Below are 14523 nucleotides of genomic sequence, written 5' to 3'. Positions count from 1 at the left end.
AGGAAAGAGGAAGTCCACCAAGTTTACTTGTTATGGTAAGTTTACCTGAGGAGGACAACTCAGGCTATGAGAACATTTGAACTCTGCTAAAGCAGCTTTGTCAAGTCTGAGAAAGAAAGCCCAATAATGTAGCAGTGATGTCATCAGGGTGAGACAAATCTATCACAGTGGCCCAATTCCAATCCGAGCCCTACACCCTCCCACTCCCTGACAGAGTGAACTTCATTTGTAGTCCCACTCACAGCAGAATGAAGCACCCCTCTAAGGTTTAGTGCATAAATACAGCGGCAAGCTTTGGGACAAACTTCACTCTCACCGGCAAGGATGTTATAAATATATATCAGAATCAGAAATACTTTATTGATTCCCAGAGAGAAATTGGATTACATTACTGCTCCCATTCGAGAATAGAAAAATATAACATGGAGAAATTATTTGAAAGAATACATAAAAGATAATTAAGTATGTAGAAATATGTAAATGATGTTTACTACAATATACAACAGTGCAAATAATAATGCTGAAAAATGAGGTATCTGATTAAGTGTGTAAAAATGCAAAAATAGAATAGTATAAATAAATATAAAGATAGAATTGTATAGATAAATAAGAATATTAGTTTAAATACAGTTTAAATAAATGCAGCGTTAATGCCAGAATGAACCAGGGTATCGCACGGCTGAAGGTTATTGTACTGTGAAGTCAGTATTGCAAGGTTACAAGGTTATTTAACAGGGTGGTGCAACTATATTTAGTTTGCAGTCCCATTTTTCTACATATGAAAAACACACAAAAAACAGATGATATGGTGCAGAGTGGAAGATAAATGTCGGGCTCTCACAACCTGAGGAAAGAAGCTGCTCTGAAGTCTGGTGGTACGGCAGTTGATACTTCTGCAACGGGGCTGATAGGGGTATAATATAATAAATCGCACAGAACCATCCGTATGAAGCATGACGCATGAGTGTTTTATGACCAAATCCCACTCCCCGCTAACTGGTTTGGGATGTCACTTAATATGGCGGACCCTGCACACGAACGTGCAGGCAGAGTGGAAGTTGGTAGAGGGTATATAGGAACCGTATTGGAATTAGGCCAAAGTCCGTGTTTCAAACTGGGGGTTTACCAGGTCTAACGAAGAAAAGCTGTTGGTTGCATTATAGGAAATGTGGCATCAAGCATTTTTGAAGTTTGACTCATACCAGGCACTGAGATTTAGGATATCTCCACCACTGCTTCTTCAGTTTTGCCATTCTGCATTCAATCTGTCTCTTGGAGTACCACCTTAAACACCAGAGTTAAAGCTTGACCTTGGAAATAGTTTGACAAACAACACAAGGGCCACATATAAGCTTTTTACAGAGCTTTCGACGACTGTATCTCATGGTCCTCTTTAAAGGCTGCTCAGATGTCATGGAGATGGGATTGTATTGTCGAAAGGGAAGATGATTGCAGAAACATAACATAAACAGCTACTTACATTCAGGGGGGGGGTCGCATTCGCATGCTTTTGCCTTCTCAACCCAGTTGAACACCAATAGGAGATTTCGGACCAATGCGATTTCCACAGACTTGGAGAATGTCGTTGGCCGAACACGTCACAACACTTTGGTTTAGTTTTCCTTTTCATTCGTCGCCCGTAAGTCCACACCTTCTTTTCACAAATTACGGGTATTTTTAACTGACTCCGATTCCATTGATTATTGAAAGGAAACTTAACTGTTGAATCCAAACGTCTCATGATCCAACTCTGCTGCTGTTTGCAAAGCGCCAAAGCTGCCACTTCATCTGCGCGCTGCTGCTTGCGCAGCCTTAATATCTGCAGTGAGAGTCAAATTCGTCACCGAACTTGACGTATTTAAGAAATTGTCACTAAACCTGTCTGAGCTCCATGTCATCTGAGAGTTTAAAGAGAAATAAAACTCACAAACACTGAGCGGACTCACCACCTCTGTGTGGATGAGTAGCCGCCTGCCTGCCAGCCAGTCGAGTTGCCTCTCGAACACTCTTAGATAATGTAGGAGTTGAAAGCACATTCTCAAGAAATATTTCAGTCTGACTGATGAAATCAGGAACATGCTGTTTTTGTGTCACTTTCTTGCAGTCAAGAAAACATTTTCATATTTAGTGGCTTCATAGGTTTGAACACGAGTTCAACCCCACCGTGGCAAATTAGCCAGTACGCCAGGCACTGTAGGGGTTCATAGATCAATAATACACACACACACACACACACACACACACACACACACACACACACACACAGTGTCCACATTGAAGGAGAGAGCTTGACACAATATAACTCTTCTCCTCTCCTATCTTAACCAAATAAGAGTCACATGTCTTGTGAGGGCACGAGGCTTCACATCACGCAGTAATCTGCTGAGGGAACAATCGTACCACTGTTGCTGCAGACTGTCAGAGGTGAGAAGCCAGTCACAACTCTCTTCTTCTTCTTATCTCTCTCTGTCTCTCTCTCTGAAAAAGACATACACTCCGCTCCACAGGTGCAGTCTGACACAATCGCTGGCTGTGTGGCAGGAAAATCACATTTCAAAGAACATGCCAAAATTGGATCTCGGCAAACCGTCTCCTGATCACACCCCAGATAACTTACTCCATTCAGACTTGTAGACATCTCTGCGTAAAGACCAGCAGTCATGTGAAACTACAAAACATTACTGATAATGTGACAGTAAAAGGAAAGATCCGATCTTGTGATCAATAGGGAGCATTAAGGACTGCTCTTCAGAACTGCGCAGCTCTAAAAAGAAAGATCCATTCATTCAGACACACAGAAACACAAACTTTTAAAAGCCACAGAATTGATTAAAACTATTTTCCAATAAAGTTGCAACACCAATTAAAGTCACACAAATATGTCCTAATTGAACTTATTTGACATCTGCTCTTACAGAGGGCCAACTGAATTTTATAAGACGTTGCTCTTTCACACACACACACACACACACACACACACACACACACACACACACAAATATCTATCTGTCATGTGTGCTGTGTGATAGGTTGCAATTTAAGTGGGCTTCTAGAGCCAAATTAAAGGCCTATTTCTTTAATTAGGTTAACAGAGAACCCCTTACGTGTGTGTTTGTGATGTTGTGCGTGTGTGTGTGTGTGTGTGTGTGTGTGTTTGACAGGTTTCCTGAAAGAACACTCAATTTACCCTCTAAATTTAAATTGCTTGATTTGGTCTGTTTTTGGGGAGTTATTTGGTGAATGTGTTTGCAAACTTTCGTCCATTTAGCATCAGGCAGACCTGGGGCAAGATTAGCATTCATTTGGAGTTGTGTTCCCGTCTACCGGATAATGTAAGTCCAATATTCACCCTCCATTTTGCTCTGTTTTTGGTCTCCACCAATTCCTGAGGCAAATACCGGGCTCCTTAGCTGCTAAATGCTCCACTATGTCCACCAGCTAAGCGCTAACTGTGTCTGTCAGCAAATTTGGTACCGGGTAGCTGCTTGCTGCTGCTGCTGAAAACAACACGGATGACAGCGGAAGGACTAAATCAATAACTGTTGAGTTGCTGGCCAAAATCAAAAGTACAATGAGATGAAAGACGGTAAAAAGCTCTGTAGAGCCGAGGGGAACTGCCGAGACTCTTGTGGGTTCGCCATCATTTGATCCATTATTTCCATAAAAATATTGATTACAGCAGCTTTTAATTACTATTATTCTTTGAGAGGTTACAATTTTAAATTAAATATATACAAAGAAACAACTACATTTAGCAGTTTTTTTGCTTAACTTGGAAATGATCTAATTTATACTTTCACATAGGTGTAAGAACCCTGAGTTATATGTAATGCGTGAGCATGTCCACAACTGTTGGTTATAAACCTCACTTGACAAAATTGAACAAAAGTGCAATGTCCAGGAAAGACAACGAGAGGTTACGAAACTTCATTGAGTGAAGAGAAAATGCCCTTTAGGCTTGGGTAAACTATTGATGAATACTCACTGCTGCGTGTCTCATTCTCTCAGTAGTCCTGCAGATGTGCAGTGCACATGTAGTATATAGTACACACGGTTTTACCATTCTCTTCCAGGTACTAGTTTACACACACACACACACACACACACACACACACACACACACACATGCACAAACAGGTTTACTAGAGCTGTAATGGGAGACATGCATCATCAACCCCATTCCAGTGCTAACTTACTTACAGTGTGTTTGTTTTTCTCTCGCTCTTGTCCATCACTCTCTCCTGATCCTCCCAGCCCGTTACGATCAGTAACGGGCTGGGAGGATCAGGAGACACTGAACTTTCTCTCATAAGACGAGCACAGATAGTTGGGAATTAGAAGAAAAAGAACTGGTCAGCTACGCATGAGCAGCCTTAAGTGCGTGCAATAATTCGATTAAAGCAAATGCTTTAGATGTGCTCGCCAGGCAGCAGTTACAGCGGAGCTTGAAGCTGAATGCTAACATGCCAACATGCTCACCACGACCAGTGTTAACATGCTGAAGTTTGGCAGGTATAATATTGACTGTGTTCACCATCTTGCCGGTTAGTATGCTAAGCTTTTCTCATTAGCAGTAAACACAGTCGGGCTGAGTTGGGAATGTCATTCGTTTTACAGATATTTGGTCAGAGTGTTGAACAAAGGGACATTTTGAGCTGATGATGACGCTCGATCAAAAGTTAACGGATCGAATTTCACCCTGAGAATGAATACGTATGCAAAATGTCATTCCATCTAATAGTTGTTGAGATATTTCACTTAAAACCACAAAGCCTCATGGTGGAAATAGAGGAAAAATTAGTGGATGGACGTCATTGGGCTTCATCCTCTGGGGACCATGAATGTCTGCACAAAATGCCGGTACATCCACTAGATTTTGAGATATTTCCCCAGATTAGTGAAAACTTTGACCTCCTGGCTGCCCTAGATGATGATAAAGTGGATCACTATGGTCATCCAATAGTTGTTGACATATATAAGCTCAATGAAAACCTGTTTGTCTTGGATTGACATGCACAGACTCTGGCCCACGATGGCTAAACAACTCAGCTTATTTCCACATCAGCTGAAACACATTACACCAGTACACCCACCCCCATTCCCACATTTTACAGCTGTAGCTGTTACACCTGTCGTCGCCTTACACTTAACATATCGAAATACAATGTGGGACATACAAATCTGATTAGATCGACAGAGATAAAAACAATCTTCCAGTACTAATTTCTCTACTTCAAATTAAAACAATGCTAAAGGAGATGTAGAAAAATAGAACCACACTTGTCAAGGAAGGAATTTTTGAAACAACTGAGATGCAGCTGCTTTTATGCAAGCAAATCAGTGTCAGAAGGATGTGACGGATACTTGATGCATTGAGGGTATTTAAGTCCCTCAAAAGGAATGCACAAAGTGGACTAACATTCGCTTTGTATTTCTTTCGTCTCTGAAGCCTACCATCTCGGTTTGTCACAGTCTTGGAAGTTGGAACCATTGGAACAGTGCAATCAATACACACATATGTCTTTGCACACGTGTTGTTTTGTTTTTACCATCTTCAAAACATCATATTTGAAAGAGAAAGATGTGCCGTTTGTGTGGAAAAACTAGCACATGTTGTGTTCTTTTGTTTCTGCAGAGGTAGATGATGACTGTGTGAGAAACTGAAAGAGGGAGTGACCGAGGGAGAGAGAGAGAGAGAGACAGAGAGCCTTCTTTGTGTCATGTTACATGCACTAAGCCGCTCTCTCACTGCTCACACCATGTGAAGACTATCATGTGTAAAGTTTCACTGCCATGGGGATGAATAGTGTCGGCCTAAATAATTACTCTTCAACCGGTTTAATCGCTGTGAGGGTTTTTGGAGATGGAGGGAGAAATTGAATTAGGAAAAGTCACATTCCCCCGTAGTGAACCCTTTGAATCTCATATTTAGAAGACGTTGACACTGAAGCAAAATGACTGTTCTTCCCCCACTGGACGAGACTACATTGTTATCTTTCAGGAGAGGAGCACGGCTTTGTTGCCGATCCTCACCCACGTCCAAGTTGAAAGTGTGTTTTTAATCGATTCAAGCGCTTGTGGTGCTATTGTGTGTGTGTGTGTGTGTGTGCGTGTGTGTGTGTGTGTGTGTGCGTGTGTGTGTGCGCGCGTGCGCGTGTGAGAGGCCATATGTCGAATAAATACTGCGACTTTCCGGTGAATGGGAGGAGAGGAGAGCAACATAGACAGTAGACATGAATCTTTTTCCTTTGAGAAAAGAAGAAATAATACACAAAGAAGGCATGATATCTTTGTGGTGAAGGCGCCCCAAGGATGGAGTGCATGAGTTCATGTGTGGAGGAGACATCTAAAAGGGAAGAAGGAGAACCATAGAGGGAGGAGAAAAAACATGCATACGGTTAAAGTCACTGCAGACAGGTTATGTTTACAAGGTTACATGGACATTTGATATCTATTACTCAAAGCACATACAGTAGCATATACGCATGCAAAACACACATTATGTGAAAGATGATAACATCATATCATCGTCCACATTTTTGTCTTTGGTCCGACTCTGAACACGTGTGTTTTCCTGCTTCTGGGCAACCTTTGCATGCGATCGTACTCACCGACCAGTATGTGCAATATGTGGAATATTTCAATCATGGAGTCCTAAAAAAACTCCACGTGTCCAAGCAACAGCCCAGACACGAGTCATACTATTTAAGAGAAACTTCTCTCCGACTTTTCTTCTCGGCCTCTGAAAAATCAGCTTTCTGCCCATTAGCTGTGTGTGTTCTGTTACTCGTGCACATTTGCTCTTTTGAAAAATCGGGCAAGCCCTTTAGATAGGCACATGCATAAAAGAGTGTACTGTGTCGATGTCAAGAGGGGCTCATTGTAAACGGGCCGTTAACACCGGAGGACAACCAGAAATAGAGAAAAGAAGATGGCCTAAGGGGGGGTATAAACATGCACAATGACATTGACAAGTCACTGCAGCGTTGACTCCTGGGTGCAGCGGTAGCCCGAGGGCTGCAGTTTAGTCATTTCATCGGTGCCTATAACGTTGATGTGAGGGGCACAATGTCTCTGTTCTGTCTCTCGGGAAAGTCAAACCCTGGAGAGGGTTACAAGGCTACAGGACACAGATGGGACACATTTTTACAACAGGCTCCTACCTGTGTAAAAAAGGCTGTTCTGTAATGACTACTGCAACAGCACCTATCATTGTGGCAGAGCCTTGTAATTACAATATGTCTGCTAGCATTTAAAGTTAAATTCTTAGTCATTTGAGGCGAGGGGATGGGCACCGACTGTGCCTGTGACATAGTAACAGTGCATGTGGTGAAAATTGTCCCAAAATTCAGTACTAAAGGTGACTGTGGCTAAGTGGATAGCAGGGCCGTCTTTCAATCAGAGGGTCAGCGGTTCAATCCCCGGCTCCGACTCTGCTAGTCGCATGTCGATGTGTCCTTGAGCAACACACTTAACCCCAAAATTGCTCCCGTAGTTGTGCCTACGGTGTAGAAATTTGATAGAATCTGAATTGTAAGTCGCTTTTGATAAAAGTGTCTGCTAAATGACTGTAATGTATGCTCCAGACAGTAGAACAGCGTCTGAAATCACCTCCGCCGAACCCTCTCCAATGGCAGAACTGGGTTGGGTCAAAAACAGCCACTGTGTGAGAAACTAGCCAGGATTTGATTCGATTTGAACCATCTCTACACACCTCTACTGCGTACAACTCAGTGCAACGACACCGCGAATGCCTCTCGGTAAGACTGTCCTAAAAGTGTAAGCTCTCGTTACCGTTAATTCATCATCACAGTAAGACACACACAGAAAGCTGCTGGTCCACTGCTCCCTGAGGGTTCAAGATGTCTCACCTCTGACGGCATCGCAGTGGAAGCATGCGCTCTGCCCTTGACGCAGATGGTAAACACCTTGAAGACATTTACTTATGAAATTGTTTTTTTTTCATTATTTTAGGAAACAATCTCTTAAGACTTCCATGTATTTTTTCTTTTCTTTTACCAGTGACTTTATAGCCTTTTGGATTTGATAGCGGAGGTCAACAGCAGATGAACTGATGTTTATATAAAGTTGAGAATTCTCGCTTTTCCAGAAAGTCCTCGATCAGAATGAATCCGGGGTTCATTTCTTTCGAAAACTGAATATGTATTTGTTCAAAACAGAAGCTTCTTAGTGTAACTATAATGTGTAAATTTAATTTGTCGGTAGGATCCAGTGGAAGTGAAAGGACAAAGGAACTTGAGGACCAAGCAGAAAGAACAAAGCTTTGTTAAGAATGAACCAGGAGATTCATTTGGCTTGAAATTGTCATGATGTTCCTAAATTGACAGTTTTTGCAATGTCCATTTTTCAATTGAGTGGGTCTTGAAATCAAATAATGATTAAAAACCATCAAAGTTATAGCGTTATCTATTTATTTAAAACATTCTAAATACTTACAAATACAATTTTAAAAATTGAGTTTCACATTTAAATCACATGAATATAAAATATAAGTTCTGTCAACTATGTAACTAACAGAAAATCCCCTCGCTAATAAAAATTACTTTATCTTGAAAATGTGTGATCAGCATAACAGGAGGGTGTCATTTTTCTCAGTGGCGGCAATTTTTAGTAGATTCTGATGAGTGCCCTCTCATTTATTTTAAACATTTCATCTGTAATAACGCATTGTCAAAGATATCTCACCATCAACTATGTTGAGTAAGGTGTTATGGTTTGCAATTCTTTTATGATTCTAATTCAAAAACATGTTTAAATTTAAGGATAACCTGATAAATAAAATTAAATGTTGTTAGACATGATAGGCTGAATTGATGGGCTAAAATAGGGAAATTGTCGACCATGTTAAGTTACTCAAAAGTACTAAAATAAAATATACTTTCCTTTAAAATAACAATGAAAATGTTAACATTAAGCTTTGCAATAGTGGATATATTACACTGATGGAATATTCTTACTTAAAGCACATTACGTTTTTATTTATGTGAAATGTAGCCCCAATTATAGATCTTTTATAGATCTAATGAAATAATTACTCTCTACTAGCCCACCACCCGGATAATAAGGCCGCAGGGCAAAAGTCAGTCCAGTTTGACTCTTGGGGGCGAGATCACACAAGATGTGTTCATAAAGACACACCGGCGTCCATAATTCAGTTGAAAAGTGAGGATGTCCTGCCTCTAACTGAGTGGGATCAGAGGGTGTATTGTGTGTTAGGTAAGATGCTTGACACTTACTCCAATGAATCCCTGCTTGTTCAAAACAAGTCAGCCCTTTGTCCTCGTTGGATCTGGTCAATTTCAAGATGATATCCCACTTTTAAAGAAACCAGCTTATAGAGATCGGTGGGGGGAGGCGAATTGCTCTCATAAAAAAAAGCAAACAAAAGAGACATAGACAACGAGAAGACAGAGTGAGACCCTCTTTGCTCTGAATTGTAAATCTGTCAGTCTTAGACAAGAGCTGTAAAAGTCTGTTACCGATATGGGAGATAGTAAAACATGAGTTCTAGCGACAGCTAACCTATTGATGTCAGAGTTTCTCTGAAAGTAGCAAACTAGTGGAGTCACATTGACTAATTTAGCTCTTAAAATATTCCTGAGCAGTTACAAGTTACTTGCAAAATATAATAAATAAAATACTTACTTCTGGTTGCAAAAGGCCAAGATGGCGACGGACAAAATGCCATACTTACGGCAGTCCACAAACTAATGTCGGTGACTACAACTATGACTTATATGAAGCCACTAGACTGAAAAAACTAAATACCGGTTGATAGATTTTAATTTCAGTTCAGTTTCCCGTCGAAAACTATTCTAAATATAGCGTAAAACTCAAACTGATGTTGATTTTTTGAATGTGACTAATATGTTTTGCTGCTGCCCCCGTCCACAGCAGTACATTGCTTTGCTCCCGTGTTGGTACATCCCCCTGCCTCTCCAAACATTGTAGTTAATACACTGACTATAGATAAGTACCTCATACAACCCCACTTCAAAAACACCCGAAATATCCCTTTAAGGTAAGGAAGAGGCGGCATAACCTCAAATGTTTCCAGTTAAAGGATTTCACACAGCTCTCTGGAACATCTTAATATTCTGGCATCCAACCTAATCCCTTATCTAAACAAAGGTCCCACAGTGATTAACGTGTACTGTACTGTTTTGATACTGTAGTGATCATTCTAACTAGTTCATATACTGTTGTGTGATTTAATCTATTACTATACTTTATAAATGCGTAATATTTTATAAGAGGATTATGTTGTGTATGCAAAATCTTCATTTGTAAATTAGTAAATGCAGCTGTCAAATAAATGTAGTGGAGTAAAACACATAATATTTCTCAATATAATGGGGCACAAGTATAAAGTACCATAAATTGTTTCATATTATTATATATTACCTTAGTAAATGTGCTTAGTAACATTTGGCCACTGATCCACATCACATGCAAGCGGCTGCATGATACAATCAGGCTGATGCTGTACAGTTCAACAAAGATAAGAATGTTTTTCCTTTGAACTCTCTGCCTTAACACGAAGCAGTCAAACAGTAAAACACACAATCCGGCTAATACAAATTCTTAAGGCTCCGCTGAGATCGTAATCTATCAACAGACAAACACATGGTGTTGATGGCGGTCTGGCCTGTGAGCAACTCTCTTCTCAGAAAATCTGAGCCTCACATTGATGATCAACTGAGGTGTACAATACAGGTGTGATAGCACACCAGACATACCTCCTGGTCATTAATGTACGGTCATTAAAAATGATTACATTAATTTTACTATAGCAGTCTTCACATCATGAAGCAGACAAGAGACAGAAAGGCTGTTGGCGCATTTCACACATTTCACACATTTCACACGCGTGCCTCATTGGATCTTTATGTGACCGGAAAAATTGCTTTACGATGCAGAGTGGATGAAGAGAAACTGTGACAGAAAAATCACTTCCAACATGTTCATCCTTGTTAGTAAAGTCACAAAGAGAAAACTAAGCACGTGGTGTGACACCAGAGGAGATTCATAATAACAATAAGAGTTACTATATGCTCATTTTAAACCACCATACTGCATATCACACATATGCATATAGATATAGATATAGAGATAAAGGCCTACACGTATAGTGCACAATGCTCTGAAGAATGTTCTTTTAAAGTTTTAAAAGTATCAACAGCAACTCATTATTCTGGATTACAGTCATTGTTAATGATTTAAAAGTAAGTCGTGATATCTTATTGTTCCCTCACGCAAAATTGGGGTGTGGTCCCCTCACATTTTTAATTGTTCGATGTTAATGTTACCTCGGCAGTGGGGCAGGTTGTAACAATGGGACTCCTTGTGTTTGACATCGATTAATTCATTCTGTGGTTTAGTTGGAGGTGTTGGAAACATTGCTATTGGCAGTAGACACGTGAGGGTCAAAGAATTTGAGAGCGGAAACTTCAGGGAGAAATACTGTAGGTGCCGAGACAAAAAAAGTATTAGAACCTTTCCCGGTCTCGCCCTACTGCTCTGAAATAGAAGATAGGTGTCCATCCTTGACCATTGTCCCATTTGGAAAATAAACCAAAGTGCCAAAGTTATTTAATTGTTGATGTCTAAAAATGTGACGTCAAGCAACTCTAACATGAAGTTTTCTCGCCTCAGAAAAACTCAAGATAAATTTATAATACTGGCTCATATAAGTAGATATCTTTGTATGGTTTCAGCCATGCTAGTAGCTCTGGAGATAGCAATGTCAGTCGAGCAATAGTGGTTGATTGCAATGAATGTTTGCACAGACAACAGAGGATGAATCCTACCGACTTTGCCGATCCCCTGACTTTGACTGTAGCGACAGGACGGAGTTGAAAGTTTTGTTGTTTTAGTGAAATGCTTCAGCTACGGGATGTATTGTCATGACATTCTGTATAAATATTCTTGTCCCCCTCAGAATTAATTATATAGCGCCATCGTCATGTCAATATGTCACCTTGTGCAACATTTTGGAGTTCGACCAACATACCTGCAAAACTGAAGACATCTCATCACCCTGAGCTGTACTTCATCTTTAGCTTCAGCTCTGCTGTAGCGCAGATTTAGACTCTTGTTAAAGGAGTCAAGGTGCATCTACCTAATGTGATAAAGTAGTGGAAAAATAAATGTTTTGCTTTTAAAATGTCGACGCAAATGTATATCTTGCTCAGCCTCTTTAATTGTTAAATGGTTTTTTTTCTGGTCATATATTCAAAACTGACTTCCAAATACTTTGACAACTAAATTGTTAAGTTGTGTTGTTAGGCTCCCATTGCAAACAGGTTAAATAAATGCTGATAACATTGACCGTAACAGCAATACCTGAGATTTGACTGATAAGTTCTATTGTTGTAGCACTAATGTGTCTTTCTTTACAATGAGGAGCAGCTCGGCGAACACGGTGCAGTGAATTACAATGTGACTGCACATTGACAGCCTGATAAGGCCCAAGTGATAATTGATTGATGTGGATTGAATGAAATGGCTCAATATCAAACGCTGGTCTTGTTTCACTGTTTGTCTTATAAAAGAGAACAATGGTAGCTAAACTGAATCACTTTATTATGACAAATGAAATAGCGATGATCAATCCCTGTAGGATGCCAAAATAAAAATGAAGTAAGGTACTATATAAACTCACCATTCAGGACCAACAACACAATATATATACATAAATATCTTCATGAACTGATTTATGATTTTACCCCATTGCCTCCATTAAAACGAGGGCGCTGTAATGAACACTGATTAACTTGTAAACATCCTGTCTGTCTTCCTCGGTCTCCCTCCAACCCCTCCTCTCCATAAGAAGAGGAGGGGTTGGAGGGCAGGGGAGAAACTCTGCAGACTCTTGACACTGTGTTCACTGAGACTCAGCGGCCAGTACTGGAGAGGAGTGAGCATACCAGAGGAGCTGACTGGAGCTTCTGCAGCACAGAGCTGGAGCTTTTTCACTTTGACACCAGTGACAGAGGAGGATGACTGGAGCGTCACTTCAGGAACAGCATCCCTCCGATCTGGGAACTTTTCTCTGTCCTGAGAGCTTGAAAGTTACCGGGAAAGAAAGTTTGATCTGAAGAGGCACATATATTGGATTTCTGGTTCAGCTGCGAGTTAGGTAAGTAAGAGCTTAAACTACTGTGACCGGAGAACATTAATTGATTGATTTAGGGACTGTAGGAAAATGATTGGGGTCTTCACTTTTAATCAAATACCAAGGCCTTCTCCAGGGTTATTGATGTTTACTTTGGACTCCTTTAAACTGTAATACCCTCCCCTCATTATGTCAAAAAAACATGTTCAAATGTGATAACTTCTTTAATCATGTACCTGACAGAAGTGTTGTCTCCTGCTTATGAAAAAGTGCCTGCTCTCACAAAAAAAGTCAGACTACTCTATCTTTAGAAAAATATCTTCCCCCTTTTCTGACCCCGTCTCTCTTCCCCAAATAATTGTTGTACAGTCCGTAAACTAAAAATGACCAACATGTTTCTGCAGGGTGTGTCTGCGTGTTAATTGTGAGTTTTAGTAAGTTTATCCAGCTAGGGACGGCAGCTCAGTGAGCTTAAGTCACTTAATAAACCCTGGAGCCCGAATGTGCCTCCTAGACCGTTATATTTTTAATATAATTGCGTTCCAGGCACACCCAAAAAGGATCAGTTGCGGCCTTGTTGGATAAAAAACACATTTACAAACTAAACTGCAGGATGAAGACTCATCTCCTCTGCTTGGAGTTGCTCCTCTTGGCGGATCACGTCCTTCTGGCCAGTGGGCAGCTGGAGTCAAAGCAGCAAGCGCCCCAGGACGTTCTGTCTGTTACACAGAGACTTGGGCTCATAGAGAGAGATGTGCAGGGCCTGGTGAGGCCCAACATCACCATTCCCCGCCGCCGGCTACCTCCCATGTGCACAGGGCCCACGGAAATCCGAGACACCTTCAAGTACATCAACACGGTGGTGTCCTGCCTGGTGTTTGTTGTGGGCATCATAGGGAATTCCACTCTGCTGAGAATCATCTATAAGAATAAGTGCATGCGTAACGGGCCGAACATCCTGATCGGCAGCCTGGCACTCGGAGACCTGCTGCACATCATCATCGGCATTCCCATCAATGTTTACAAGGTGAGCAATACCATGTTAGGAGTGATTGTTTTGGCCTGAACAGTGTTTTTATTTGTCAATTCAAAACTCCCTTAGATTTCCAATTAATTTTTGATGCAATCTTATTTGAGGTCGTATGCAAATATTTTGCTGCATATTGGATTTTAATTCTTTTACACACACACACACACACATTCTTTCATAACACACTTGTCTGCAGACTCACACACGCACTCTTGAAAGGAAGCTTTCTCCATGTTATTACTTTACTGGATCCTGAGCCCCTCTGTATCCCCTTATGGCTCTGCCATGTTATTATCTGTTGAGCTCATTGTGTGTGTGTGTGTGTGTGTGTGTGTGTGTGTGTGTGTGTGTGTGT

General features: G+C 40.8%; 1 protein-coding gene across 1 annotated transcript in view; it reads left to right on the top strand.

Moving 5' to 3' along the window:
- Positions 1-12898: 12898 nt before the first annotated feature.
- ednrba (endothelin receptor Ba) overlaps positions 12899-14523 on the top strand; it is a 6596-nt gene continuing 4971 nt past the window's right edge. The window contains exons 1-2 of the mRNA XM_031855300.1: positions 12899-13162; positions 13751-14165. Of these exons, the coding sequence (XP_031711160.1) occupies positions 13752-14165 (414 nt within the window). The 5' untranslated portion in view covers positions 12899-13162; position 13751. The remainder of the gene's footprint in view (positions 13163-13750; positions 14166-14523) is intronic.

The sequence above is a fragment of the Anarrhichthys ocellatus genome, unplaced genomic scaffold (assembly GCF_004355925.1).
Source record: "Anarrhichthys ocellatus isolate YVR2014 unplaced genomic scaffold, GSC_Weel_1.0 scaffold15, whole genome shotgun sequence".
In the NCBI taxonomy this organism is placed as follows: domain Eukaryota; kingdom Metazoa; phylum Chordata; class Actinopteri; order Perciformes; family Anarhichadidae; genus Anarrhichthys; species Anarrhichthys ocellatus.
The sequence above is the reverse complement of the archived record's forward strand: the minus strand, read 5'-3'. Positions and strand labels throughout refer to the sequence as shown.